Below are 27,992 nucleotides of genomic sequence, written 5' to 3'. Positions count from 1 at the left end.
ATGCATGCTGACCATATATCAATCAAATAAAGTGTTTTGGAGATATTTATTTTATGAGAGACTATTGATGGCTATATACCGGCCTATTTATTTATTTAGGGTATACTCCTGTAGGATGGAAGAACGCAGGGTACCACACTGTATATTGTACTTGTATACAGACAAGCGGCTCACGGTGGATGAATCTCAGCACAGGCTCAGCTCCTGCATCTAACGATTGAAAGGGATGTTGCAGCGCCCATACATTTCATTGCATTCCTGTCTAATTATAGCTAAAAACCCAAAGTTTGTTTTCTGTCCAAGACACTCATTTTGCACATTTAATGAAATAAAAATAGTTCTGGCATTTTACAAATATATCAAGGAGTCCTCAGATAGTCTTAAAGCAGCCAGCAGCCATCTACCTTTCCTTAATGAGAAATAAAATTAAATTGAGGTAGAAGCTGCAGCCCTACAGGTTCCCTCCTCCTCAGTCCAACAATGTTGGAATCAGCCATTTGGTGACAGGAAAGTGTTGCCATTGAAATCACACTCAGAGGTTTGCATATTTGCAAAAGGAACACCACAAACTGTTAAAGGAGCCACACAGCTATCATGTGGGGAGAGAGAGGATATATCTATCTATCTATCTATCTATCTATCTATCTATCTATCTATATACACACACACACACACATATATACACACACACACACACACAGTTTATCATTTCTTGCCATGTGTAGCTTTTTATATTGTAGGTTATAAGATATATATATCCCCTACAACCACATGACTTATGTAGCCCATGACAATATCCAGATAAAAATGATATACTGGTAAATACATTTAAAAAAACCCATAAATGCTTCTTCAGTTTGTATTTCATATTTCCAAACTTGATGCAGGGATAAAAGTCTCCCAAGCCATTAAAAGGATTCCAGGTCATGCTAAGACAGAAGAGTTCCAGAGGATCACGGGCAAGAATTTACATGAAACAGAAAGGGACGATAAATTAAATATTTAAAAAGGGGCTTAGGATAAAGAATTGTGTATGAAAGTCAATTAAAAAAAAAACAAAAACAAAGTTGGCATCTAAAATCATCAAGTATACAGAGATGTTGACTCAGAATAGTGATGAGAGTTGTAGATTCCACAAGTGTAAAGGGGTTCATACACAAGAAATTGCCCTGTTTTGTAGGGCTACCATCCTTTCAGTTTCTGGTGAAGTCGAGCTTAAGTGGACTATTAACCCATATACCTCCCCCTAAATATATATCTTTACATTCAAATCACACTAACCTTAAACTCTGTATATCCAACAGTGTTTAGTGCTAAACGTCCCAACGCTTAAGCTCTCCATACCCGTCATCAATTTATGTTTCTAGTTCCACCATCTCCTAACTCGCAAAATATCTTTATAAAACTGTTTTATGCTAATTTCAGAATAAGTGAATCATGAAATACATACATTTTGTCTATTAATTTTTTTCACTTTTTTTTCTCCCTAGTACAGTAGATGAATATTCAGCATCACCTGTATGCCGGTCTTCACCTAAGCAAGGCTATGTGACCAATAATTCTGTGCTTCTACTTAGTGTTTAGTAATAACTTAACGACGGTGAATATAAAAGTACATGAAACTTAAAACGGACATGAAAGGATGCACAGATTACACACAAAAAAACCCTTTTAATTGTAAGTATTTTAGTATTTACAACATACATATTCACATATACAATACCTAAATGAGTTAGACAATAAATATATAAAATGTACACTGATTAAATAGATTTCTTTTTTGGAGATCACCACCCCGGTATTGCAGGTAGAGAATATTTCTTTAGACGAGGTTTTCACTCGAGATATCCCATAACTTGTCTTAATTCTTTACAGCTGGAGACGACTTCAGGTATACGAAGGAGCGTCTAGAGGGAAAAATGGAAGGCATCAGTGTGGACAAAGGATTAACCCTTGGAGAGACATGCAAAGTATTGTGCATGATTGATTGACCATGACTCATCTACCAATATCAAAAATTTTCATTCTTTAACCTCTCACACCTATTCGATTGTGCTATCACTCACTATAGTCAAAACATAAAAATTGTCAAATTTTTTAAATATTGAATAGATTAGGAGAAAAAGGCAGTAGGTGAGATGGATAACCCCACTGCATTATCTATTATAACAGGCCAACCAAAGCAAATGTCTTCTGCAATGCATGATTAAAATGTGTAAGGACAAGATTCATGCTGCTTTACCTCAGCATTTAGTGAATATGTATAAATATATAAATCTGCTTTACAATGATACCACTAAAGATTACATGTATGCCGCTGGCATTTAAAAGGCACCACTAAGCTATGATTTGTATTAAATGTGCATGCGATGGCTGGGAGCGTATGGGAGAAATCCTCAATCTCACACCCCAAAATCAGCAGCACATTTCATGTCTCTAGGAAGAAGAGGAGATAAACTTTGAAAATAGGTCTCCCTACAAGGATTAAAAAATGAGTACAATTTACCCGCTCCAGCTGAAAAAATGATTTTCTGAACACGTCTAATGGAAACTAACAACCACATCTCACCTCTCTTATCCTCTCGATAATATCATCCAGCTTCTTCAGCTCTGCCTCGGAACGCTTAAGATTCCCTTCCAGAATATCCCTCTGCGCAGAGAACACAAACACGTTGTAAGCATGTTTATAGGGCGACTTGCAGACTGCAAGTTAAACGGCAATAACCTTTCCATAACACACCATGTATTTCTAGCTCTGACTACAGCCATACTTAATACATTACTTACATGTCTCAAAGCTCGATGGACTATTTCAGACTTGGAATTTTCGGTCTCTACCAGCATCAGCCTTAGCTTTGTCAACTGTAGAAACACAAGAGAAACATTTGAATAGACCGGCACCCGTTTTATTTTACTAAGAGGCCGGCAGAAAAGTAGAATGGCTTCCCAAAGGTAGTGGCTGAGACTAATACAGCGAGGAAGTTTAAACATGGATCGATATCCTGAATCTAAAACATAAAAAAGTAAGGAGGGGATATAGCATAACTTATTGTGTGTGCTTATCTAGAATCAAATTATCTAGGTTGTTCATTGGGTAAAGTGTCGGGCACCCACTGATCTCAGTCAATTTATAAACAAGTGAGGCAGCGACACTGAATCCTGCAAATGTGGTCTGTAATTATAAATTAACAACCATTCTCACAATCCACGCACAGCTGTGGTAAACCTTCATCACTGCCATTCACATACCGCCAGCTGTGCTATAAAATATCTGGATACAATCATACTGATTGGATTTCATAGAAACAGAGTTTGATGGTTGATAAGAACCATTTGGCCCATCTAGTATGCCCATTTCTCCTGACCCAAAACACTCAGTCCTTCGTCTTGCCATAGGGCTATCCCAAGCATATTCAAATTCTCTAACTGTATAAGTCTCTATAGTGTGTGACGGGAGGCCGTTTCATGTATCCATCACACGCCAAGCAAAACTTCCTTATTACATTTAAACCTCTAGTTTTAGAGTTTCACCTATTGTTCTAAGCCTTCTCCTTTTAAATAAAACATCCCCTCCCATAGGTTGTTAAACCTCTACTTAAATGTTTCCATTTGTCTCTTCCAAGCTATACACATTGAAAGCCTTTAGTCTTTCCTAATAGTTTTTATCTTGCAAGCCATTCACCATTTTGGTAGCCCTTATCTGAACTGCCTTCCAATATCCATATCCTTCTGGGAGTCTCCTCCTGTACACAATACTCTATGCGAGATGTGACCGGAGACCTTTAAAGCGGCCGCATCTCTTTCTGCTACTGCTAATACATCCAGCCATACAACCGAGCACCCTGAAGTTCAAGCAGAACACTCATGCTTCCCTGTTTCTCCTTTATCTCTTTTTTTATATACAACCCCCTTCATTTAATTATTCTTAGTTTATTTTTTACTCTATCCCTATCATATTATATATATTATATATATTACACAGTGTTGGGAATCTTTTGCTCCAGAACTACATTAGTAACCCTCGTCGTATCCCGTATCTCTTTTAAAGCAGGCTTACATCCTTGTGCAGAAGTAGCTTCTCCTGAATCCACTCCATCCCCGCATCCGTTCGATTCTTTGCCAGTTCATCTTTAAGAAGACGGACCTCATTCTCACACAACTGCAGGGAGCGCTTTAACTGGGAGTTCTCCTCACAAATTTCCTAAAAATAAAAAAAAATAAAATGTATACGCCGCATAAAGACATTTTGTTGTCATAGCCAACAAAGCTTAAAGAAATCTGGTGTTTTTATAAAGAGTAATTCATTCTAGGACAGAGTGGAAAATCTGGAGCAATTGGAGACTGGTCCACATATAACTCAGCAACAGAATTGCTTTTTATACATAACCCACATTAAAAAGAACAGAAGAGTTTTGGGGTCAAAAACAAAAAAAAGCTAGTTGTGGCAATTTGATAGACCATAGCAACAGGGAAGAACTTAAGCAGAAGTGAACTGCAAACCAGCTATCGCAGGCGATATAGATCCAAATCATATACTGTCTGCAGCAAACTGCTAATGTCTGAGTAAAATATATACAGATATATATCATTCAGTACAACTAGAACATGTGATCATTCATAAATAGTTTGCCAATATTTCAAATTTGAAGCAAATCAATATATTAGTTACACAAACATTTGGCAGACCATTCCTCTCGTAAAAAAATAAAACACCAGAGGAATATTCATTAAGGCCTTTGATTAAACGCGTGGTACAAAGACGTTTCATTTTACCGTGCTTCCCGCTGTTGCCTTATGAAATAAATCTTTGATGGCCTATTTTGAGAATTACTGGCCGGTACCAAACGTTATTGGATTTCATACCACAACAACTAAATATGATCAAATCATCCTGTGAACGGTCTCCCGTGTAGATATTTGAGAAGTAAAATATTGTTACCTCTCGCTCTCTTTCCCTGCTTAGCTGCTGCAGTATCTTCTGCTCTTGCTGATGCACGATACCCTCCAGCTCCCGGATGCACTGAAGAAGAAGCAAGACGCTAATGAAAAGTCCTTATTGTATAAGAGACTAGGGCTGCAACTAACGATTATTTTAATAATCGATTAGTTGGCCGATTATTTTTTCGATTAATCGATTAATCGGATAAAAAAAAAACAATATGCAAATTTTTCGTTTATTTAAAATAATTTAATGAACTGGATGTTAAAAAACAACTTAAAATTTACATTAACATTCTTATTTTGTTATGATGTAATAAAAAACAATATTTTCAAAGTACAAGAACCCAAACACAATATTTATGAAACAAAATAACCCCAAACGTTCTGAAAAGAGGTGGACTATTACTGTTCAAGAAACTTTGCCCCAGCCCTGGCACTTTGCACCCAGCACTTTGCACCCAGCACTTTGCACTTTCCACCCAGCACTTTGCCCCCAGCACTTTGCACCCAGCCCTGGCACTTTGCACCCAGCCCTGGCACTTTGCACCCAGCACTTTGCACCCAGCACTTTGCACCCAGCACTTTGCCCCAGCCCTGGCACTTTGCATCCAGCACTTTGCACTCAGCACTTTGCACCAGCACTTTGCACTTTGCACCCAGCCCTGGCACTTTGCACCCAGCACTTTGTACTCAGCACTTTGCCCCAGCCCTGGCACTTTGCACCCAGCCCTGGCACTTTGCAGCCAGCCCTGGCACTTTGCACCCAGCACTGGCACTTTGCACCCAGCACTGGCACTTTGCACTGTGCCCCTGCACCCAGTCTCCAACTCTGCCCTGCACCCAGCCCTGCCCCCACATTCTGCCCTGCCCCCGCACTCTGCCCTGCACCCACACTCACACCCTGCCCTGCATCCCCACCCCCACTCTGCCCTGCACCCAGTCTCCCACTCTGCCCTGCACCCACACTCACACCCTGCCCTGCATCCCCACCCCCACTCTGCCCTGCACCCAGTCTCCCACTCTGCCCTGCACCCACACTCACACCCTGCATCCCCACCCCCACTCTGCCCTGCACCCAGTCTCCTGCCCTGCACCCCCACTCACACCCTGCCCTGCATCCCCTGAACCGCTCTGAGCGAATGGAGCCACTCGCACAGAGCGAACCGCTCTGAGCGAATGGAGCCACTCGCACAGAGCGAACCGCTCTGAGCGAATGGAGCCACTCGCACAGAGCGAACCGCTCTGTGCGAATGGAGCCACTCGCACAGAGCGAACCGCTCTGTGCGAATGGAGCCACTCGCACAGAGCGAACCGCTCTGTGCGAATGGAGCCACTCGCACAGAGCGAACCGCTCTGTGCGAATGGAGCCACTCGCACAGAGCGAACCGCTCTGTGCGAATGGAGCCACTCGCACAGAGCGAACCGCTCTGTGCGAATGGAGCCACTCGCACAGAGCGAACCGCTCTGTGCGAATGGAGCCACTCGCACAGAGCGAACCGCTCTGAGCGAATGGAGCCACTCGCACAGAGCGAACCGCTCTGAGCGAATGGAGCCACTCGCACAGAGCGAACCGCTCTGAGCGAATGGAGCCACTCGCACAGAGCGAACCGCTCTGAGCGAATGGAGCCACTCGCACAGAGCGAACCGCTCTGTGCGAATGGAGCCACTCGCACAGAGCGAACCGCTCTGTGCGAATGGAGCCACTCGCACAGAGCGATTCGCTCTGTGCAAGTGGCTCTGTGCGATCTGTGCACATAGACATGAAGAATACTTACCTCCGGAACGCGTCACATCCGTCACGTAGTTAAAAGAAGGCGGAGACTGCAGAGCGTGTAGCAGAAGCGGGGAACGCTCGCGGAGGTAAGTAAAAGGAGCCGAGTGCTCCAACAACGAATCGATCACTCGATTAATCGATAACGGAAATCGTCGACAACGATTTCCGTTATCGATTATTATCGATTTTATCGATTCGTTGTTTCAGCCCTATAAGAGACAATATTCCGATTGCCAAGATAATCGTACCTGTTGCTTGCTGTTTAGCATCTCATTCAAGTTTTGATTTTTCCTTCCAAGAATTTCAATCTCTTCCTTCAGGTTCCGGATGTCCGATCGGTCTTGGAACTGTGTACTCTGTAGATCCTCTTTAAGAGCAAATCTGAAGACAATTTTTTTTTTATAATACGTAAATACATATACACACACACACGAAAGGAAATGGATGGCCAAACCCCATCACAAAATTACAGCTTCTCTACATACATTTCCTGTTTTAGGTCTTTAATTATTTGCTGCTTGGCTTCTAACAGTTTTGACGATGATGCAGTAAAGTCCGACACAGAATCATTCAGCTCATGAAGTAAGTCCAGCAAGCTTTCCTCAGATTCTCCTAAAGAGACAAATGGTACAAATTGGCATTGTGTTTGCATGGGGATAACCATCATTGTTGAGGTCCATGCTTTGGTTTTAACGATTTGATGGAAAATCCATTTTAAAAAAGGGACATGGGATGATTATTATGCTGCAGAAGCAAATACAACATTTAATTCAGACGAAGATCACTGAACAGGACAGATAGGACTATACACTATAAATTAGACAGTGGAGAATGCATAACTGGGTAGAACTAAGCTTGTTCCACATTCACCTAAAGACAAGTATTACTGAACTTAACGCCTTTATGTCCAAGATAGCTGCTGCCAGATTGTGTATAGCGAACATCTGCGTTCAGAAATGTATTTTTAAAAAAACAGTACAGTAAAAAAACAAAAATCGCCCTTGCAGTACAAAGAAAGGGATGATGTTTCCATTACTGTCACGCGGTAAAGCAAATATTACTCACCGGCAGATGGCGAGCCGAGCGGCTGAACAAGAGTAAATGCACTGGTTTTACTCCAGATGCTTCCTGTTTTCCTGGGTTCAGAGTCTGAAACAAGACATGGTGGATTTATTGTCTACCAGAGAACCAACTATCATAATTGAACTATAATGAAAAATGGATTATAAACCTCACCTGCTATGTGTTCATCAATTTGAGCTCTTAGGAGACTTTCCTCTAGAGAATCTGGGGCGAACACAGAGCCAGGGCCGGGTGTGTGGGGTACACTGGAAGAATCTGCCTGCTAGAAGTGAGAAAAAAAAACCCCACATCCGGTTTAATTGCGAGGACATGAGAATAGCACGTTGGTACTAAACTCACATTACAAGACCCTGTCAGGACCCGAGGCCTAGAAGCTGTAAGACTGCCTACTATTCATCCCCTAACCAAGCACTCTTCTGGAGCCCTCAACTTGGAAGGTTGCCACTTGGGTCTCCACCAACCAATTCTAACAACTTCACTTTGTCTTGCCAACTTACATAAGCTGCCTCAGAACATTCCCTGAATGCAGACGCACACATCCCCATTTGTTCGCTATTATACCAGGATTCTAATAAACCCTCATTCCTCTCATATTTGGCACCGGCCAGCTCTCAGATACTCCTGTTCTAGAACAATTGGCGCACCAGATACTAACCTAAGTGTATACTATACTAAGTCGTGGTCAATTTGAATCATGCTGCAGCTTAAAAACATTTTTGAAGACCACAGTTTGTGACATTTGTGCATACCTCCCCCTGTAGCGCTTCTTTTATAGATCGGGTTAGCTCCTGCACAGTCTCCTTGAGTTTGGAGACTTCCACGGACGATTCAGAGAGATCTTTTCCCATTTTTAGAAGCAAATCCTGGTCCGCAATCTTTGTGGAAGACAGCTGGTCCTGGAGTTCTTGTAGTTCACTCCTGGAAATATCACATAAATAATTAAGATATTTTTTCTTGAACTCATTAAAAGGAGGAAACTGTTTTTTGTTATTTATACCATCTATATTAATATTGCATTATAGTGGGGGTCAGGGAAAATAAAATGTACATTTGTTCCCAAAATGCCAAACCTGCTTGTACTAGCAGAAGACGCCAACATCAGACTATATAAGAAAGGTAGAGTTTCACTTCAAAACATGCTTCAAAACGTTGAATTTACTTGAGGTGAATTTGCATTAAACTTATTTATTAGAAGAAATCCACATACGTAAAAATATTATTATTATGAGAAAGAACACACTATAGTTATACAGAGTACTGCGATATGAGAGCGGCATATCCTTACTGTAGCTTGTTGATTATGTCCTTCTGAGTCTCACACTGCAGGTTTCGTTCCCGTAAAGCAAACAGATTGTTTTTTAGCTGTGATTCCGTTTCCGATACCTGCTCGCGGCACACACTGTTTTCTTGCTCAAGAAACTAGGGGAAAGATTTAGATAAAAGCAGAGAGTAAACATTTAAGCATTTTGATCCACATAAGTAACTCACGGCACCAACAATGCCAATTAGGATATTCTAAAGAAAAAAAAAACAACTGCATCAAAAAAAGTAATGCTCTGGATTTACTTAGCCCAATTTTACCCCAAATTGCATTTTAAATGCCATAATAAACGCACAAAAGGATGAGATGACTTACCTCTATGCTTTCCATGTACATTGCTATTTGGGAAGCATGCTGTCTCACCAGGTCTTGCAACTGCATCTGAAGAGCGTTATTCTGCTGAACGGCCTCCGACACCTCCAGCTCCAATCTAAACAAGTAGGGAAAAAAACATCACGCTACAACTTGTACTATTACTCAAGTCATTAGAAATAAATGCGTGCAGACATATTCCTTCACATTTTTCAAGAATGCATTACAATCAAGCTCCAGCAAATAAAATGAAGACTCATTTAAACCATGTTTGTAAACTACTTAAAAGTGAATACCCCACACTGTGGCATAGACAGACCCCACTGCTCTGGGAAAAAACAGAGTCTTGGTGGCTGAAAAAAATGTTGTTGCAGAAGACATAGTTTAAAAAAATAAATAAGTACCTGGGCACAGTTGTATTAGTTAGTTCCCTATTTTCATCCTGAATTTCCACTCCCCTGAAATAAAAAGAACAGCCAAAACATTAATCTATTGATTTTCTTCCAACTTTCATAAGATGAAATTCACTCTGCCAAAAAGTTATTTGGTGGAAGTATGGACCGTATGCATGTGCCTCCTTACAGGTTCTTGATCTCGCACTTTAGCCTTACCGAGCATTAGCCTCACAAAGCTCGCTCTCTAGTAGTTTACAAGAGGACTCCTTGGCAGAAAGCTCTTCACTAAGATCTGAATTCTCTTGCTTTAGCTGATCTATTTCAGATTCAAGCTTACAAAGATGCTCCATCAGGGATGTCAACTCTGTAAAGAGAAAGCAAAAAAAACAAAACAGGTTCTTGAGTCTGTTGTCAGGTGGAAGAAGAATTGTACCTAGTAATTTTCTTCTAACCTATACCTCTGTTAGCACAATATTTTACACATACCTGCACTTAGATGAGCGTTCTCGCTCTTCAGATGGTCATTTTTGGATTTCATGTCATTAAGCTGGATGCATAACTGCAAAGAACAAAAACAAAAAGCCAGTAAGAGATTCCACAGATATCCATCTTGAGGTCTCAAACTTTTTTTAGCAGACAACCATGGTTCAGTTATAAAAGTACCCAAAATTCTCAGGAATAATAATAAGTAGATGTGTATAACACACAGGTATAAAACTTTGCACTCAATTTTGTAGAAAAAACAATTACACAGTTGGCCGTCGATAGATTGTAGCAGCAGGGAGAAGTTGCTTTGTAAACAATGCAATAACTTGGGCACTAGAAAGCACCGTACTAACTTTTTCCACGACAACTCACCTCTTCATTTTCCTGGTAGGCCGCGTCTCTCTCGCCTTTCAGCGTATCATAATTCTGTACAGAATTTTGTGTCCTCTCTTTCATAACTTCAAACATTTGCCAGTGTTGGGATATCAACTGCCTGGCATTAGAACACTGAAAATAATGGGTGGGAAAAATGTAACCTACTGGAACAAAGTACAGATCATCAATTTATATTCTAAGCATGTAAAGCGTTCGTTACCTGTAACTGCAGCTTGTTTCTGTCTTCTTCCATCTGACTGCAAACAGACTGGGCCATGAAAACAAAATCTCCTAGATCCACGCTATATGAATGCTACAAAGGAAAACAATAAGCAGTCTGAGGACAAAATGTATCAAGCAAGTAAGGTAACTATCGCACGCTCATTGCCGTCTCCTAACCCCAATGAATAAGACCCATATATAAAAGGCTCATATCTAAAAATACTAATCCCGTGATGATTTATCTGTAATTAAGCATCAAGTGTCCAACTATTCTGCATGGCAGTAGAACTATGTAGGTCAAATGTATAATTGAAAATGTTTGTTTGGGGAATAAAAAGAGCAGCGCTAGAAACGAGTTACAGAGGTGTATATCCAAAGGCTTTATCCGCAGACTTCCATATCTAGATTCCACATGTAAAAAGCGTACAAATCAAGCTTTCACCAGCCTTAACCATCTCAGCCACCATACCTGCTGCTTGTAAGCTTGCTGGACAGCCTCGCCAAGCCGTTTCTCAGCTTCCAAGTCCCGCTGCAGTTGGGCTATGACCTTAGAGGAGTGACCTTCAAGATCTTTGAGACACTGATCCATCTGCGCTTAAAGAGAAGGAAACAATCTATCCAAATGCACTATAATATGGCCCAAATAACTCGCACAAGTATCAACATTGCATTTAATGCTCAAGCTTAAAAAATAACATTACACAGAGATTAAAGCCGAGAAATAAAAGGAAAACCGGAGGGCATGGGTTGGGTGTAATTACCGCTTCCTTGGCCCACAGAGCATTTTCCATGCGCTTTTTCATCTCATCTCTCTGAAGCATGCTGGATTGCATCTTCTCCTTCATCTTGTTTAATAAAGCCATATGATCGGACAAAAGTTCCCGTGCGTGGCTTACCTTAAACAGAACAGGTTTAAAAGGATGGATTTAGCTGCAATCCTCTAATAAGCTTTAGTAAGGTGTCAGATTCTCATATCTAGGCAAGCAGAGTTTAAAGAGTCGACCAATATCCATGTAATGAGCTGAAGTCAGACTTTAGCAGATATCTACAGTTCACTTATAAAATTAAGTACCATAAATGCTTCGCTATAATGTGCACGCATGTAATAAGGTATAACTTTACACTGAATTTTGTAGGAAAAAACTAAGTACTTGTGTATAATATGCACTAATCAGATTAGGTTACTGGCTAATGATCAGTGCCTTAAAGGGTCATGAATCAGGTAGCAATTTATTAGGCTAAAAATAAATATTGAAAAATATATCTGTAACCAGCAATTAGATAGTAACCAGCATTTAATAAAAATGTAGACATATTTCATATTAATGATTCTTTCCATTGATGAGAAGGGTAATCTGCTGCCATTGCCACATTGAAGGGGTTAGTAATCACTTTCATGCAGTATAAAACACATTTGTACCAGAGTATATGACACATCCCCTCTTCAAAACTGATGTCAATTGTGCATTTTATACGTAACTCGCATTCCAAATTTAAACTATAGACCCAGAGAAGACTTTTGTTATATTTTCTAGTGCGCAAAGGGTTAGTTTTTTGTGGTGGTGCATAATTTATTATCTTTCCTAATTTGACAGACTGCAACATAAGGACATCTAAGCTTCATCTAGTAAAGTAAAATATGAAAGCAGTCATAAATTAAACTATGGAAAGTATAAGAAACTAAACTGAATTAGGATGCCACAATTCATCCATCTTGTTTTAAAACAGACTCCAGTTACCGATAAAATGGCACAGCGAGTCTATCACATCTAGAAGTATAAGAAGCAACTTGATGCAAAGTAGATCAGCCTACAGAAGAGTTATCCTTTACACAACCTTACTCAGTTGAAGACATAATGCCACATTTATCCGGCTGAATTATCCGGTTTATGACTCATGATAGGAAGACAATGCAAAGAATGGGGGCATCTCACCGTCTGATGCAAGTATATTTTATCCTTTTGTGTTACATCATACATCCTTTCAGCAAACTCAATCACGGAGGTGGATTGGCTCTTGTGTGATTCCTGGAATATAAAAGACAATTAGTTTGTATCACCCTAAAAACAAGGCCGGGCTCCTTATATCAGACAACAAAAAGATAATTCTTACCAGAGCGTTGAATTGGACATCAATGAAGGCATTACCATCATGAAAAAATCACAATGATCTAGTCTGAATAATGTTTAATTGATCTATACATTGTACTGAGACAACCTAACCATACAACAAGCAAATGGAACGATCACCAGAGAAATATTTAAACACTTAATTGACTTTACTTATTGTCTAGACATGACAAAATAAAAATGCAGAGGTTGATTTAAATTATGACATCATTCACATGAGATCTTGTCATTCTACATGATTGTCCTCGCCTAGGGATATCATTCAGCCTTCTGATTTTAAAGTTAGTTCTTACCAAAGTCTGCATAGCTTCCCCAAGAACCTGCTTCAGCTGCTGCTCTTCTTGGTGTGAGCGCCGCATCGACTGAAGCCTCTCCATTGTTTTTATATACAGATTGTGATAATATTTCTCATCCTGTAAAAAAGGGATCTAATTAGAAAGACTAAAATAAAATAATTGGATGCTTTGGTAACCTTAACATAGTAGTAATAAAAATAAAAACGTAGATGTTAGCAAGCAATTATTTTTCTGTTCACAGGCTATTTGTATTCAGCGCTGGCCCAGAACTGTCACACTTTTTAATTATACTGAAACAAAACAAAGCTAATTTTTTTATCGTACCAAAATCTGTTCAGACGTTTAAATCAAGCTTTAAAAAAGTCTGCAATTTCACACAGATAGTGTTACCAAATGCTATTCCAGAAAGGACATCAGCGAGGCCAAATTATTCTTGTACTTTCAAAATACCGTTCCTGGGCACAACAGTCTTCAAAGGGTTTCCTATGACTTACCGCGGAGGTGTACGTGACACAGGTCTGTGTAGAGCACTCTCTCTGTTCAGAGGGTCTCGAACAGCCTAGATCCTGTTGCCACCCTTGAAGCTGACGTGAAAGAACCTCGATCACAATCAAAGCACCTTCTAACCTATCCATCAGCTCCTCTCGAGATGCATCACTTAATGAGTCGCGAGAAAAGCTAAAAAGAAAGAAACCTCTGAAGTGAAGCAGATATTCAGCTAGACATATAAAACATCCAAAACTTAAAGTAGAACATCACTTACTTCCAAAATAATGAATCAGTCTCCGAAGCATTATCTCTCGCGCTTTTCTCTCCCTTTGCAATAAACTCCCATGAAGTGTTTATGCTTTTGTTCAGTAGCATGATGGGTGTTGTCCAGGTTGTATCAGTAGAGGTTGATATGGGTGTTATACATGTCCCAACCGAGTCTCTGTCCTCTCGATTTTTTTCACGGCTCAGCACCGGAGCATTAAGAGCCTTTAGCTGTGGCTTTAATATTGGAGAGGAAAAACCGCTCTTTGCGGATGAAACATCTCTCATATTTTGGGAGCCGTAATTAGTGCCAAGGCTCCGCTGTCTAATATTGTTGAGAGACAGAAGAGGTGTGAGCGCCTCAACCACTGAAGTTACAACAGAGATGTAATCATGGTCTAAATTATGAGCAGTTACTTCTTTCAGACTCTTTCCTTCTTCTGACAAAACGGCATCCGGAAGCTGGTCTTTAACAAGGGATAGAGAATCAGTTTCGTTAACACATGTTTCATTGCCAGTGTTGTCCAACAGATCCTCTTTTGGAAGGATACTCATCTCAGACAGCAAGCGTTCCTCAGGTGTAAGTGTCTCTGCACTTAAAACAGAGATGCCGTCGTGGACAAACCGTTCTGCAACACCTTTAAAACACTTTACTTCCTTTGATGAAATGGAATCCGGATTGTCGCCTTCTACAAGGGATATACAGCCATTTGCCGTTTCTTTAACAACGGTGCCATCGTCGGCGTTGGCCAACAGCTCTACTTCCTGAAGGATGCTGGCTTCAGTAGGCAAGCCGTCAAAGCACGCATCACTCGGAAAGCTCTGTCCTGCGTTTACATTTGTTACTGCGAAATCTTCAAGACTAGCCTTGCTCAAATCTGGATCTAGATCATTGAAGGCTTGTGAAGAATTATTTCCAGCCGTGTGCTGTGCTGTAACAGTCACATCTTGAAGTGCGTATTCATGTTTATCAGACAAAGTAACGTTTTGTGAAAAATCCGGTTGAAGACACACCAAGGTATGGTCAGGGAGCGTTTCATCTGGAGCCCGAATGTCCCATTCTTTTGAAAGAAGAATATCATCGGTCGATTTCTGTAGATAAACTTTGTTGGGTTCATCTTTCGTTGCAGGAGAATCACATTTTTTCTGGTTAAGGGATGGGTTTGAAACCAGATTAGGAGAAGCTGGTCGAGAGGCTAGCTCAACAATCAGGTCTCCTGTAACATCAAGAAGTTCATCAACATTGTATGTGTGGTCAGCTAGAGCATTTAACACCTTGTCAAGTTCAGCCGTAAACTCAGTTTCCTTAATAGCCACACAGTCTACTGTTGAGGTTGCGGGTAGACATACATTTGTTGGGATCACTTCCCCCATAATACCTCTTCCTTCGAAATATGTACTATTTTTACTTAGAATATTGCAGGACCCATGAAGATCATCAGAAAACTTTGATGAAGTATCTAAATCACTACATTCTGAAACTTCCACATTGTCTTTTCCATCAAGAAACTCTGTGCTTAAATCTTTACCCAATACATTGCAGCTTTCATCATCTTCACCTAACTGAGACGTTTTAGCCACGTCAATGTTTATAAGATTCCTAGCTGCACTGTCATGACACTCATCAGAACCTCCATGGTGTAAAGAATTTTTTATTTCTCTTCTGTTGTCATGCGATTCCATTTTAAGAGTCACATCATCTCCTTTTTTGGGTTCCATTTTAGTTGATGTTCTTTTTGCAGAAATGCTTGACAGTGATTTGTTGCATTGTACATGGAGTCCCTGGGCAGGACTGTCTTCACCAGAAGGAAGATTAGAACATTTATTACTAATAGCCGGCGCTTGTACATTCAGTTCAGCAAATCTGGTCTCCAAAAGAGAACATTTTTGTATTTTCTTCGGCCTGTTTGCCAAACAGTCTGTCAATACAACTTTAGGGTAGCGGTCAACCCACACACGTACAGGTGTATCTGTGTTACAATTGGAAGTGTCCTATTGAAAAGAAACAGCATTTGAACTTGTCAATCACAACAGAGTACTGCAACACGAGCGATAAGCATGTACAAGGCGAGACACCTCTTACCTTTAATAGCGGGTTGCTTGTAGGAGTAAGGCACAAAGGTTTGGCAGAAGCAGATCTTGTGATTCTTCGGTCAGAAAGACCAATTTGTTGAGTTGTGAGATCCTGTAGGGGAGTTCGTCCAACAGATTTACGATGCACCTAAAAAAAATAAATATATATTGGAATAGCCCACAAAAGGTATGTTATAATAATATTCCCGCCTCCATGAGGAGGATGAAGCTTTAAAAATAATGTAGGGGTCCATTAAAACCTAATAATCACCAAAATAATTGATTCCATATACACTAGCCACCTTATATGCCTTAATGCATATGATAGCTGCAGGTCTTTCAATATTTCTTGGTGTCCCCTTTACAAACTTACGCAGACCCCCCCCCATATGCATTAGCCCATGTGGCTGAACAAGTTTGCCTTTATTAAAATAAGTGGTATGCACACAAAATAAAGCAGTGATTTACTTACAGTATTTACAGACGGCATCTGGTTTTCAGTAGACACATGCTTTTTTGGGGATAGCATGCTTCCTTTTTACGAGTCAGTCTAGTAAAAGAAGAAAACGTCAGATTCTGTTATTATACACTCAGACTTTCAGGGATTATATCGATAGTTTGTAACAGACATTACAATATGTGCTTTACCATGTAATATGTAACAAACATACAGTCCGTCAGAGTCATTATATCAGCAGCAAAGATGATCAAATACAATCAACATTCAGTACAAAGATAAAGTAATATATGAAATAAGCCCATGTCAATAAATAAGAAAAAATTGGCAGGATATAAGATTTGAGGAACATCAAAACCGAAAGCTAATAAATTACTAATAGATATCTTTGATAGATCTAAAGTAATATAAATAAGAGATTTCCTGACGGATCAGCATTTTTGAAGTATGAAATAATGTATTGATTATTAGTTAAAACAAAGCTAGTGATTTTTTTTCCAGCAAAGAGCATGCCTAATCCTCAGTCCTCCCCGGCATTTTGTGACCTCATCACGTACATGCCACCGATGAAGCGAAGAGGTCACAAAACACAAAGCAGGACTGAGGGCTAGAAACACTCTGCTCGAGAGACCTTCTAGACCATTTTGGGTTGGTTTCACCAGTGACAGCCTGAGAGCAGCTGGATCGTTTGGATGCATCGCAGCAGCCGTGTTTCTTCCTGGACCGCTTTATTTTGGATGAAGTGCTTGCTTTAATCGTCTGAAACGCGAGCGCAATTAAGTGTGTTTTTCAATAAAGATTAATAAACCTACACTATAAACTTTCAATTTGAGAGTTTGCATTTACGTATATGTTTGAGTGAAGAGGAAATTGTTTGAAGGAGATGCTGAAGGATCTGGGTTTTTTATTGATGTGGGTTATGCGAGCGCTGCTCATGGATCAATTTATATAAAGAGCACCACAACATTCAATAGCGCTATTACAATGGGGGGGGGGACACTATACAGCTTGAAAGTAGGGTCCTGTTGGTGGAAGCTTAGGACCCCAATATTCCCTGGCAGCAGTGGCACCTCCAGATGCTAGCCTTTGCTATGATAACACATGCACACAATCCTACTTACTCTAACTTCTATTTACCCCCCACCCCTTAGGCATTTGCGGATGACGTGCCACGTTTATATTTTAGTCTAATGTACTGGAAATACAGGATATTATGAATATATAGGACATTGTATGTGCTAAAACAACCTTCCGTCTAGAAACAGACGGCACCTAGGGCTGGTAGTGCTGCTATCTGTAGGCTAGCTTTAGCTAGAGAAAACTAGTACGTCACACGCCCCCGCTTCTTACACCCGCACGAGTTTGGCAGAGGACGCCATTGCGCAGTGGGATAAAACGCGCCCTTTAGCCACGGAGCCCGTTACCGGAGTAAAATAGTTTCATTCCTACATACCGGGGACTTCGAAACGCCGTACCCGCCAGCAATTCAAACCTTCTTAGTCGTCATTTATTGGTTATGCTTGCGCCAATCACAAATCAGGATCCGCATGCGATTCAAGCCTCGTTCTCATAAGACCAAGTGCGTGAAATGGAACTTCAAATATTTCCGCTCTATCGTTTGTTTACATCCGGTCTTTTGTAGCGTGATAAAGTTACTCCGAATTTTTAAACTTGTTTATTTTTTTCCCTTCACATTTAGCCATTTATTGCATTCAGAATAACCATAGAAAACACAACACGGCGCTGTTTTAGTGATTTTACTGATGTTTTAATGTAGTTGATTGTAAATTAGCAAGTGGTTGCTTTTATCCCTGGCGTGTAACCAACCAGGGATAAAAGCCTGGACCGTGACAGGCACTGATGTAGAAGATTTTTTTTCCTTGAAGTGTGGTGAATGAGGGTTGTGGAAAACGTCTATCGTGCTAATGTTAATGTGTATACGGCATTGTCGGTTTTGAAAGGTATATTTAGGTGGGAGGATTTTATTTCGGTTTGCGGATTTGTAATATAGCAGCCCTTTTATCTCTCCAATGTGTTTTAACACGTGTTAATCTTATTGTCTAACTGTATATTATATCACCTTTTAAAACTTTTTTTTAAAAGGTGATAATATATACCGTTTGCGGTTTTAACAGCTTCCACTCTTCTGGGAATTTCTGCGGGAATTTGTGTCAATTCATCCAGTATAGTGATGTCCGGATCATGAACGAATCGTTCATTTGATCCGGTTCTTTTTAGTGATCCGGATGAATCGGTTCACTAGACTGAACGATTCGTTTGTAGCGGTTCAGTCTGTGAATCATGCAGCTGTAACCTGATCCTAGAGCTGTGAGTCATCTGCAGAGCACTCAGACACAGACTCTGGGGTCAGGTTACAGCTCATTAATTCACACAGGAACGATGACTCAGAGAGTCGTTCAAAGAGTCGAATGATTCGAATCTTACAGGGATCCGGATCTTACAAGGATCCGAATCTTACAGAGATTCGAATCATTCAGAGAATATTACCGATACCATACTTTTATAAATAAATACATTAATAATGTTCACACTGCCCCCAGGATTTAGATTCCCCTGAGTTTGTCCCCCTTTGCCTATAACTGCACCTACAGTTAACTTTATTAAATTAATTAAATTAACCCTTATACCCCATCAACCATAACTGTCCCTGAAATTAACCGTAAAGATCCCATTAACCATAACGGCCCCTGAAATTAACCCTAAAGACCCCATTAACCATAACGGCCCCTGAAATTAACCCTTAATACTCCATTAACCATAACTGCCCCTAAATTAATTGCATGTACTCCAGATAAATTACCTAATAAATTGGTATGGTTGATGGGGTCTTTAGTGTTAATTTAGGGGCAGTTATGCTTAATGGGGTGTTTAGGGATAATTTAGGGGCAGTTATGCTTAATGGGGTCTTTAGTGTTAATTTAGGGGCAGTTATGCTTAATGAGGTGTTTAGGGTTAATTTTGGGGTAGTTATGCTTAATGGGGTCTTTAGTGTTAATTTAGGGGCAGTTATGCTTAATGAGGTGTTTAGGGTTAATTTGGGGGCAGTTATGCTTAACGGGGTGTTTAGGGTTAATTTAGGGGCAGTTATGCTTAATGGGGTGTTTAGGGTTAATTTGGGGGCAGTTATGGTTAATGGGGTGTTAAGGGTTAATTTTAGGGGCAGTCATGGTTGATGGGGTGTTAAGGGTTAATTGTAGGGGCAGTCATGGTTGATGGGGTGTTTAGGGTTAATTTAATGGTGAGGGTTAATTTAATTAATTTAATAAAGTTAGCTTAAGGTGCAGTTGCAGGTAAAGGGGAATGTAAATCCTGGGGGCAGTGATTATTAATGTATTATTTATAACAGTCTGGTGATATTCTCTGAATGATTAGAATCCCAATGAAGGCAGAGAGTCGTTCAAAGATCCGGATCTTACAGTGATCCGGATCTTACAGTGATCCGGATCACTGTAAGATTCGAATCTTTGAACGACTCTCTGCCTTCATTGACATCACTGGAGGCAGGGGGGAGGATTCATAATGAAAGGGGCGGGGCCAATTGTTAGTGTGCCTGCACGGAGTTACTGGAAAACATGAATCCGGATCATGAATCGGATCATTTCAGTGAACGAATCGAAATGATCCGATTCACTTTAATGATCCGAACTTCCCATCACTAATCCAGTAGAGCATTTGTGAGGTCAGGCACTGATGTTGGACGAGAAGACCCGGCTCACACTCTCCAGCTAATCCGAAGGGTATTGGATGGGGTTGAGGTCAGGACTATGTGCAGCCGGTCAATGTCTTCCTCACCAAACTCATCCAATCATGTCCTTATGGGCTTTACTTTGTGCTCTGGGGCACAGTCATGCTGAAATAGAAAAGGACCTTCCCCAAACTGTTCCCATAAGGTTGGAAACATAGCATTGTCCAAAATGCTAAAGGAGACATACCAAAACATTTTGGACAATGCTATGCTTCCAACTTGGTTGGGGAAACAGTTTGGGGAAGGGAATGTTTGAAAGGCAGTGGCAGGATAGTTTAGAAGAAGCCCAGCAAATAAACACACTTTAATGAAATTTGCACATTTAGGCTGGGCATGGAAACGGCAAATTTTCTGTTAGATTACAGTCAAAATCCTCAAACATGTCTATTGTTGACGAATCTGTTGATCCTGTTTTCCTTATGGTCAGGACAAGGTCAACCGGAAACTTCTGTAATAGTGCGGGGTCAAAAGAAATTCCTCTGAAAAAGCGATGGCTCTTGAACTGGTGGAGGTAACGCAGTCGCTGCCTTGGGATGCGGCACAGAAGCTAGGGATAAAAAGAAAAAAATACTATGAAAACAAGTCCATGGATGCACCAGAATTGGGCCAAAACTGGAATCTATGATTATTTTCCAAGTAGAAAACCAGTTTGTCTTTATTGGTGTATTACTTTACATCAGGCCGCTGATTCATTTTACTCACTGGGGTGAAAACAATTCCTCTAATTCTGTCAAACGATGCAGAGGAATTAATTTCTTGTTGCCTTCATATGCCTTTGATCCCTAAACAATAACTTCATGTATTTCACATTTTATTACAATCATTTTTTTAATGCCCACATTACTGATGATGATTTGTTGACCTCATTTCCCTGGTGGCCTCAGAAAGGGGGAGTCCAGAATAATCAATAGAATCATTATGCCAAAGTCAGGGTAAAAACCCTAATCCATAACAAGGATCCCGCTAAAGTTGCTTTACAGTTTGAGGTTTGATTTCTGAAGTTTAATTTAAAAAGTCAAAGGTGAGAATTATGTTGAAAAAAATACTTGTCTAATTAAAAATCAAGTATCCTAGTACCTGTAAGGTAAGGCATCCTATGTACGAAATCATAGTGTATAACTTTCCTGTTGGCAGATAGCTCGGCCACATTAATGGAGCCATCTTCAGCTCATATTCATTCTAGTGAATTCGATAAATCTCGATGGTAGATTTTCCATTGCATAACTGAGGGTCCCAGGGGTGCTGTAGAATAGATCACGAGGAGCAAATAAACACTGGACCCTCTTCCCAAACTTAGTAAGACAGATGGAAAGAAGCAGCAGTAGGGCACCCTAAATAGTTTAGGGCATGGGGCCCTCACCTTAGATACAGCAGCAGAATTTACTAATGTAGGTTGTGGCAAGATTACATATTCTTCTTGTGATATTAATGGTGGGAAGACCAGCTCATTAGTAATAAAGGTACACATTTTATTACCTCTTTTAAGAGGTGGGATAGTGCTTGGCTCAGGCACTGAGGGACTTCAAACGTTGCTTGATTAACACTCTCCAGCATACTCATGTGATCCTTCTCAGGGGCAGCAGGAAACTGTAGAAGGAGCAGAAAAGTCAGAACGTCAGGGATGCTGTTGAATGTCTTGGTAATGAATGTATATTAACAATAGTTTCACTCATCATTTAAAACAATGATCCTTATTGCTCACCTCTCCAGTCGACAAGGCAAACAACAGTACTCCTAAGGACCACCAGTCAGCTGAGTGGCTGTATGGACCTCCAGAAAGGACTTCAGGTGCTAAATGAAGGAGAAATAAAAGAAGTCTATAAAACATTTTTTCCTGATCATTTCTACTTCCCCGACCTATCTGTCACCTGTGGTGGCTGCATCATCCACTGGAGTCTATTGTTCCAATAAATCTGAAGGTCGTGGTGACTTGGCTAATAGGTTAGGTCCACAGGTTTGTACATTTGTATTTATGTGCATTGTAGTAATAGATAACCCAAGAAGCACTGTGTTCACCTTTCTCACTTACATGCACTTGTTTTGCTGTGATGCACCTAACACCAGACAAATGGTATGTTAAGTTCCAGACCTCATTACTTCTCAAATCATTTAAATTATGCTGACTATAGATGTTTATTGTATCCTGATATTTACATCTGGTGGATGCTTTCTTTATTGTGTTCAGATTACTACAAGGACTGCCTTTACTACTTTACCTAGAGGGCTTTTATATATTATATTTGTTCTATATTTGCTTTGATTTGATTTTGCACGTGTGAATATATTTATTACCTATTTTTTTTTTCATATGCGGCAATTCTATTCTGGACCCGGCTCAGTATAATTATACTGTATTAATGATATTTATATTGTGTGCGCACTATTTGTGGGTTTTTTTTGTTGGTTTGAGATGTTTGGTATCATCTTGTAGGCACCACCATTAACCCCTTAATGACAAAGCCCGTACATGTACGGGCTCAAAATGCATTGTTTTCAATGGGTTTAGGGGCCGCCCATTGTCCTTAAGGGGTTAATATTCACTATTTTTTTTATAATGGATGAATAAGCACCGTGTTGCATCATATCCTTTTTTTAATGCCAATATTACCTTTATAAAGACCTTCTTACCCATATATTGAAGGGTACCACAAATGGTATGTGCTCGCTCCCCATAGGGTAGGTGCCTGGCAAGGCCGAAGTCTGATAATTTTAAATGCCCTGGAGAAAGAACCATACACATAATCTTAAAGGGGACCAATATCTTAAAGGCTTCAATCTTTTTTTTCTCATTACTAGCATCGGATTAAAAATAGATTTTCATTTTTTTTTTATTTTCTTGCGCACTATGAGCCGTGTCTGTATCACATGTCGTCTTACAGGAAAAAGATGATAAAAAGTTTTCTTTTCTTAAACTCTGCTACTTTTTGCATACAATTATTATTATTATTATTATTGACAAACACCCTTACCATGGGTGAACAATAAAATGGCTCAGTTTTAATCATATGACTGACAATGGCAGACCCAGATAATTAAAGTCTTTTGGTACAAAATCAGATAAAACCTCCATTACTGTATACAGCACTCGGTTTTATGCTCTGGGAAGTGCGTAAGTGCAAGTTAAGTTTACAACATAATGAGAAAAAGCCTCTGTTACCTCTTTCATCCAGCAGTACATTTTCCATCTGTAATGTTAAAGTGATTGAAATGAAAAGGTTATTCCTGATGGTTTTATTACATTTGGCAACATTTGTATTTATGAAGAATTTTCTTACTTTTACATCACGGTGGACAATCCCCAGGTCATGAAGATATGCTGTTGGAGAACGATGACATGTTACTCATTAGTATGTCCCACTTATGGTTTGTAACAGCAATCATTTTCTATGTGGTTCTCCATGTTGGCAAACACTTTTTTGTTTGTTTAATGAGTATTCTACTTGTAATTACACAGTTTTTTCAATATTTATTGTGTATTTACCTACTCTAAATGGACAACAGAATTGGGACACCTGACCATTACACCAACAGGGACTTTTATGACATTGCATTGTAAATACATAGTAATATATGTAGTTGCAGCTATAACAGCGTCCACTCTTCTGGGAAGGCTTTACACAAGGTTTTGGAGTTTCTGTGGTAATTTGTGCCCATTCGCCCAGTAGAGGATTTGTGAGGTTAGGCATTGATGTTGGATGAGAACGCCTGGCTCGCAATCTCCATTCCAGTTCATCCCAAAGGTGTTCGATGGGATTGAGGTCAGGGCTCTGTGCGGCCAGTCAAGTTCTTCCACAGCAAACTCATCCAACCATGTCTTTATTGTCCTTGCTTTGGGCAATCGGGCGCAATAATGCTGGAATAAAAAAGGGCCTTCCCCAAACTGTTCCCACAGTTGGAAGCATTGCATTGTCCAAAATATCTTGGCATGTCCTCTTTCACATAAAAATGAGAAAATCAATTCTCTTTCCCTACAAATCTATCCCGAAAGAACATGCATTGGGGCGGCAAATTGCTGCCCCTGTCAAAGTGCTGCCTAGCTCCCATGGACCCACCAGGACCAATGTAAGGACTGGCTCTGGGTCACAATGTCCCCTTTCTGCCAATTCAAACATTTTCAAAACCGCAGAATAGGTTGAATTTTATTCTAATGGTTATAAAAGATTTATAGTCAGTTTGAAACTTGAAGACATGAAGTTAAAGCCAAGGAAAAAGCTATTTAACCCAACACGATGGGCAGACTAGATGAGCCAAATGGCTATTATCTGCTGTCAAATTCTAGGTTTCTATAAACAAGACAAATTAGAATTGTTGCATAATTTCTATCCCCAATGGTTCAGCCATTAATTTAAAACTAGACATTTGCTCTCACAAAAAGAAATATGAAAATATTTCATATGAAATATGAAGCAATTCACCCCTGTGTAGACTCACCTAATACTGTTACGAGCTCTGCAGCAAATATTCGCACAGTGTCTTCATCAATACGCTTAGAAGAAGTCCATAATGAATAGAGGTCCCCAAAGCTGCAGTATGAGCACACTACAGAATAAAGAAAACATAAAAAATCTAAAGCACAGCTATTAAATAAACCAGTTGCTATCAAATTCTGTGTTTCAAAGATGGATTAACACTGAACCAAGATACAGTTTTAACAGGTTTAAAATGGGTGTAATGGGAAACTAGGACTCAAGAACCTAATTCCATGAATGCATTCAGAACATTAGCGCTACAAAGACATGAAAAATTAATTATTTTTTTTTTACTAAAAACAAATATGTGGTGGCTGCATAATACACAAGTACCATAAAATATTTAATTATGTTAATGTTTTATTACTTTTACCTTTTGATTTGTATTATCGGCAGCTTGTTATGTTTCCAGTAGATGGAAAATGATTAGTTTGGGAGACTTACTGATAAAGAGATGCTGTTGTCCTTGCCAGCTTTCCCCTAAGCACTGAATAAAGGGATGCTTGACCAGGCGCTGACATAAAAAATAAACAAAGTTATTATATTACAGGTTACAAGCTGACAACGAGAATTCTGCAGCATCTCTAGTAAACCTACCTGAATGCTGACCTCCTCTTTGCATTGTTTCAATGTGTTGCGGCGCAGGACCTCAACTTTGGGTAAAACCTAAAAATAAAATAAAATTTAAAAAAAAAAGAAGTTGCACTTGCGCAGTCTTCATCTGTGTATGAAATTAACCATTTCTAAAGGATATAGATACTGACCTTCAATGCAAAGACCTTCTGTTGCGTGCGGTCCAAAACCTTCAGCACTGGACCAAGGGAACCTTTCGCTACACAGCCTAGAATCTGCAGCAGGGAGAGAATGAAAAATGGGCGTTTTGTAAAGTTGAAAATGTGGGCTTACAACATTGACCCAAAGCTAAAAGGCCTCCGATGCCCAACTGCTGATATATTGATAGAACCTGGATATATTTGTGTTCGAATTTAATTTCCTTGTGTTTCCGCGACAGGCTAAAAATATATTATATATATATTATATATTTTACAAAAGCATGGAAAGGTCGGAAGAAATCTTCATATGAATTTCATTTCAGCTATACATTGTATACATTGATTATTATTTCTCACTAAAGCGCTCGGTATCATATTTGTATGACTCCTATACTTTACAAATGTTCACATTCACAAGAATTTACACTTTGCTTGCAGTTTCGCAAAGTGAGAATTTTCATCTCGACTTACACTTAAATTGGCGTTTGCGTCGTTTACATATTACACCTGACTTCAAATTATATAATTGATTTCACATTATTATGGTCCTTGACCACTACAAGGAATCTAAACAATCTAACCACAGTGTATTAAGTAAAGCAGTACACGTTTGCCAGCTGCATAGTGTTACTGTTCTGTATCCTGCTTATACTAATGCAGCTTGATGAACATTCATGCGCACAAATTAGGCTCAGCTTTTCACCTTAAACTCTATTTTTTCCTGAGTTTTAACCTGAAGCAAATGCGGTTATCTAAAATACTAACTGAAAATTGATAACCTTTAACTCTTGTTGCTCTGCAACCGGCCAAAGTGGGAACTCCGGCAGGAATAGGGAGATATAATGAGGTGAAGGCCACTCCTTTGACTTCTCCCCTTGCGGATTAGAAGGCTGGGGCGTCCTGAACTTCTCCCTTAATGTCCTTCCTGTGTCCCACAACCGACTCAGTCCAGAGACAACCAAGTGATCTCCAGCCAATTGCCCTTTCCATGGAGGAACCAAAATATTGGTCAAAGACGATCTGCCCTGCAAAATAAGTCATGAAAAGCTCATAACGGCACATTAAAATCTGTGCTATACTTAGTAACAAAATTACAATTCTGTACACAAAATAAATGTTTTCATAAATTAATTTTAAAAGATGAAACGTTACAGTACTCATAACACTGAGTCGATTCTAATAAGAAAACCAGCCCGATCATAGCTAGAAGAACCACGGACAACGAAGGCAGGCCACAGGATGCATTATATGGCCGTCCATACTTACTATAGCTCTTTGGTGGAATATATGTGTAAGCATGTACAGAAGCGGCACCAGTTTAGCCCCCTGTCTAGTGTTGGGTAACCAGATTGTCAAAAGGGAGCCCCCAGTATCCGGTTGTTACCAAAAGTAAATGACATTTCTTTGTATTTCATTTACTATTTTTTTTGCTTTAAATAACTTTATTTAAAGTTGTTACGTGTAGTGAACTTGTATAATAAAAAGCCCCTTTCAATTTATTTTATTGTGTGCTGCTTTAAAAAATAATAGTAATATTAAATTATATAAATGTTATTTATGTTTATATCTCAGACAAAAAGGTTTATATCCTTTAGTACAGATACATTTCAATTTCATTCCAACAAATACAGTGTATACTTTGCAAATAACCTGTTAGAATTATAAAAATAAATTAAATAAATAAAATAAATCAAAAACATTCAGAGATTTTTCTTAAAAACGACTCGAACGAGCCTAGGGATTTATGGAAACGTAATCTGGGTCTGACCCTAATGTTTTATGTTTTGACTGATTGTCTCTGCCCTAAAATGGGCTTTTAATAATAAAAAAATATATTAGAACAAAACAAATAGCTTCCTTACCTTGGTGTCACTGCTTGCAGCCCCCATGTCCCATAGATCAAACAGCCTACATCAATCCAAGGCAAGCTCTCGCTGATGACCATCTCTCGCCCTCCCCTAAAAAGGTTTTGATCTCCATGGGGGTCACATGTTCAGTTAATCCGCTTCTGTTTGACAAATTTAATCTTCTCAAAGCACAACTCGTTACTTAAGCATCAATCTCGAGTGCTGCATTAAACACAAGGGCGCAGCATCGCTCGTGGATTTTTAGGAATCTGCTCTCTTGATAGCAGGACCCAAAAGGATCCTCCGCAAGATCCATTTGCACCAACATTACTCGTGGCCAAGAACAATGTCCTACAGCACTAGGAAAATAAATATGAAAAAGGCGGCAGGTTCCATGATGCTTTATCAAGGATTTGTCAATGGGTCTGATGGCTTTTACCCCAATCTCAGGGTGAAAGGACAGATTGCGAGGATAACAAACTCCCTAATGTTCTTCTCTGTTTTAATGATATCTAAGCTT

General features: G+C 39.7%; 2 protein-coding genes and 1 long non-coding RNA gene across 3 annotated transcripts; all 3 read right to left on the bottom strand.

The window, feature by feature from the left end:
* Positions 1-1,669: 1,669 nt before the first annotated feature.
* Positions 1,670-15,806, bottom strand: SPAG5 (sperm associated antigen 5). Its single transcript, XM_053455857.1, has 23 exons — positions 14,098-15,806; positions 13,829-14,012; positions 13,332-13,451; positions 12,844-12,936; positions 11,671-11,805; positions 11,379-11,498; positions 10,908-11,000; positions 10,685-10,819; positions 10,313-10,385; positions 10,043-10,190; positions 9,836-9,889; positions 9,435-9,549; positions 9,084-9,217; positions 8,548-8,716; positions 7,947-8,060; positions 7,781-7,892; positions 7,201-7,327; positions 6,964-7,096; positions 4,940-5,020; positions 4,058-4,201; positions 2,788-2,862; positions 2,570-2,650; positions 1,670-1,907 (listed from the first exon to the last, which is right to left on the bottom strand). The coding sequence occupies exons 1-23, from the start codon at positions 15,804-15,806 to the stop codon at positions 1,836-1,838; spliced, it is 4,221 nt and encodes a 1,406-aa protein (XP_053311832.1). The 3' UTR covers positions 1,670-1,835.
* Positions 15,807-15,990: 184 nt separating this feature from the next.
* On the bottom strand, positions 15,991-18,130 carry LOC128474693 (uncharacterized). The gene is made up of 4 exons (XR_008346390.1): positions 18,071-18,130; positions 16,633-16,710; positions 16,171-16,308; positions 15,991-16,079 (listed from the first exon to the last, which is right to left on the bottom strand). It is a non-coding gene; the product is annotated as an uncharacterized LOC128474693 (long non-coding RNA).
* A 2,453-nt stretch (positions 18,131-20,583) lies between these two features.
* RSKR (ribosomal protein S6 kinase related) lies at positions 20,584-27,514 on the bottom strand. The gene is made up of 12 exons (XM_053457079.1): positions 27,488-27,514; positions 26,405-26,650; positions 25,617-25,700; positions 25,450-25,518; positions 25,297-25,366; positions 24,815-24,922; positions 23,659-23,699; positions 23,541-23,568; positions 23,012-23,101; positions 22,086-22,174; positions 21,860-21,970; positions 20,584-20,930 (listed from the first exon to the last, which is right to left on the bottom strand). The coding sequence occupies exons 1-12, from the start codon at positions 27,512-27,514 to the stop codon at positions 20,706-20,708; spliced, it is 1,188 nt and encodes a 395-aa protein (XP_053313054.1). The 3' UTR covers positions 20,584-20,705.
* Positions 27,515-27,992: the final 478 nt, after the last annotated feature.

Source organism: Spea bombifrons, chromosome 2, assembly GCF_027358695.1.
Source record: "Spea bombifrons isolate aSpeBom1 chromosome 2, aSpeBom1.2.pri, whole genome shotgun sequence".
Taxonomy (NCBI): domain Eukaryota; kingdom Metazoa; phylum Chordata; class Amphibia; order Anura; family Pelobatidae; genus Spea; species Spea bombifrons.
The sequence above is the reverse complement of the archived record's forward strand: the minus strand, read 5'-3'. Positions and strand labels throughout refer to the sequence as shown.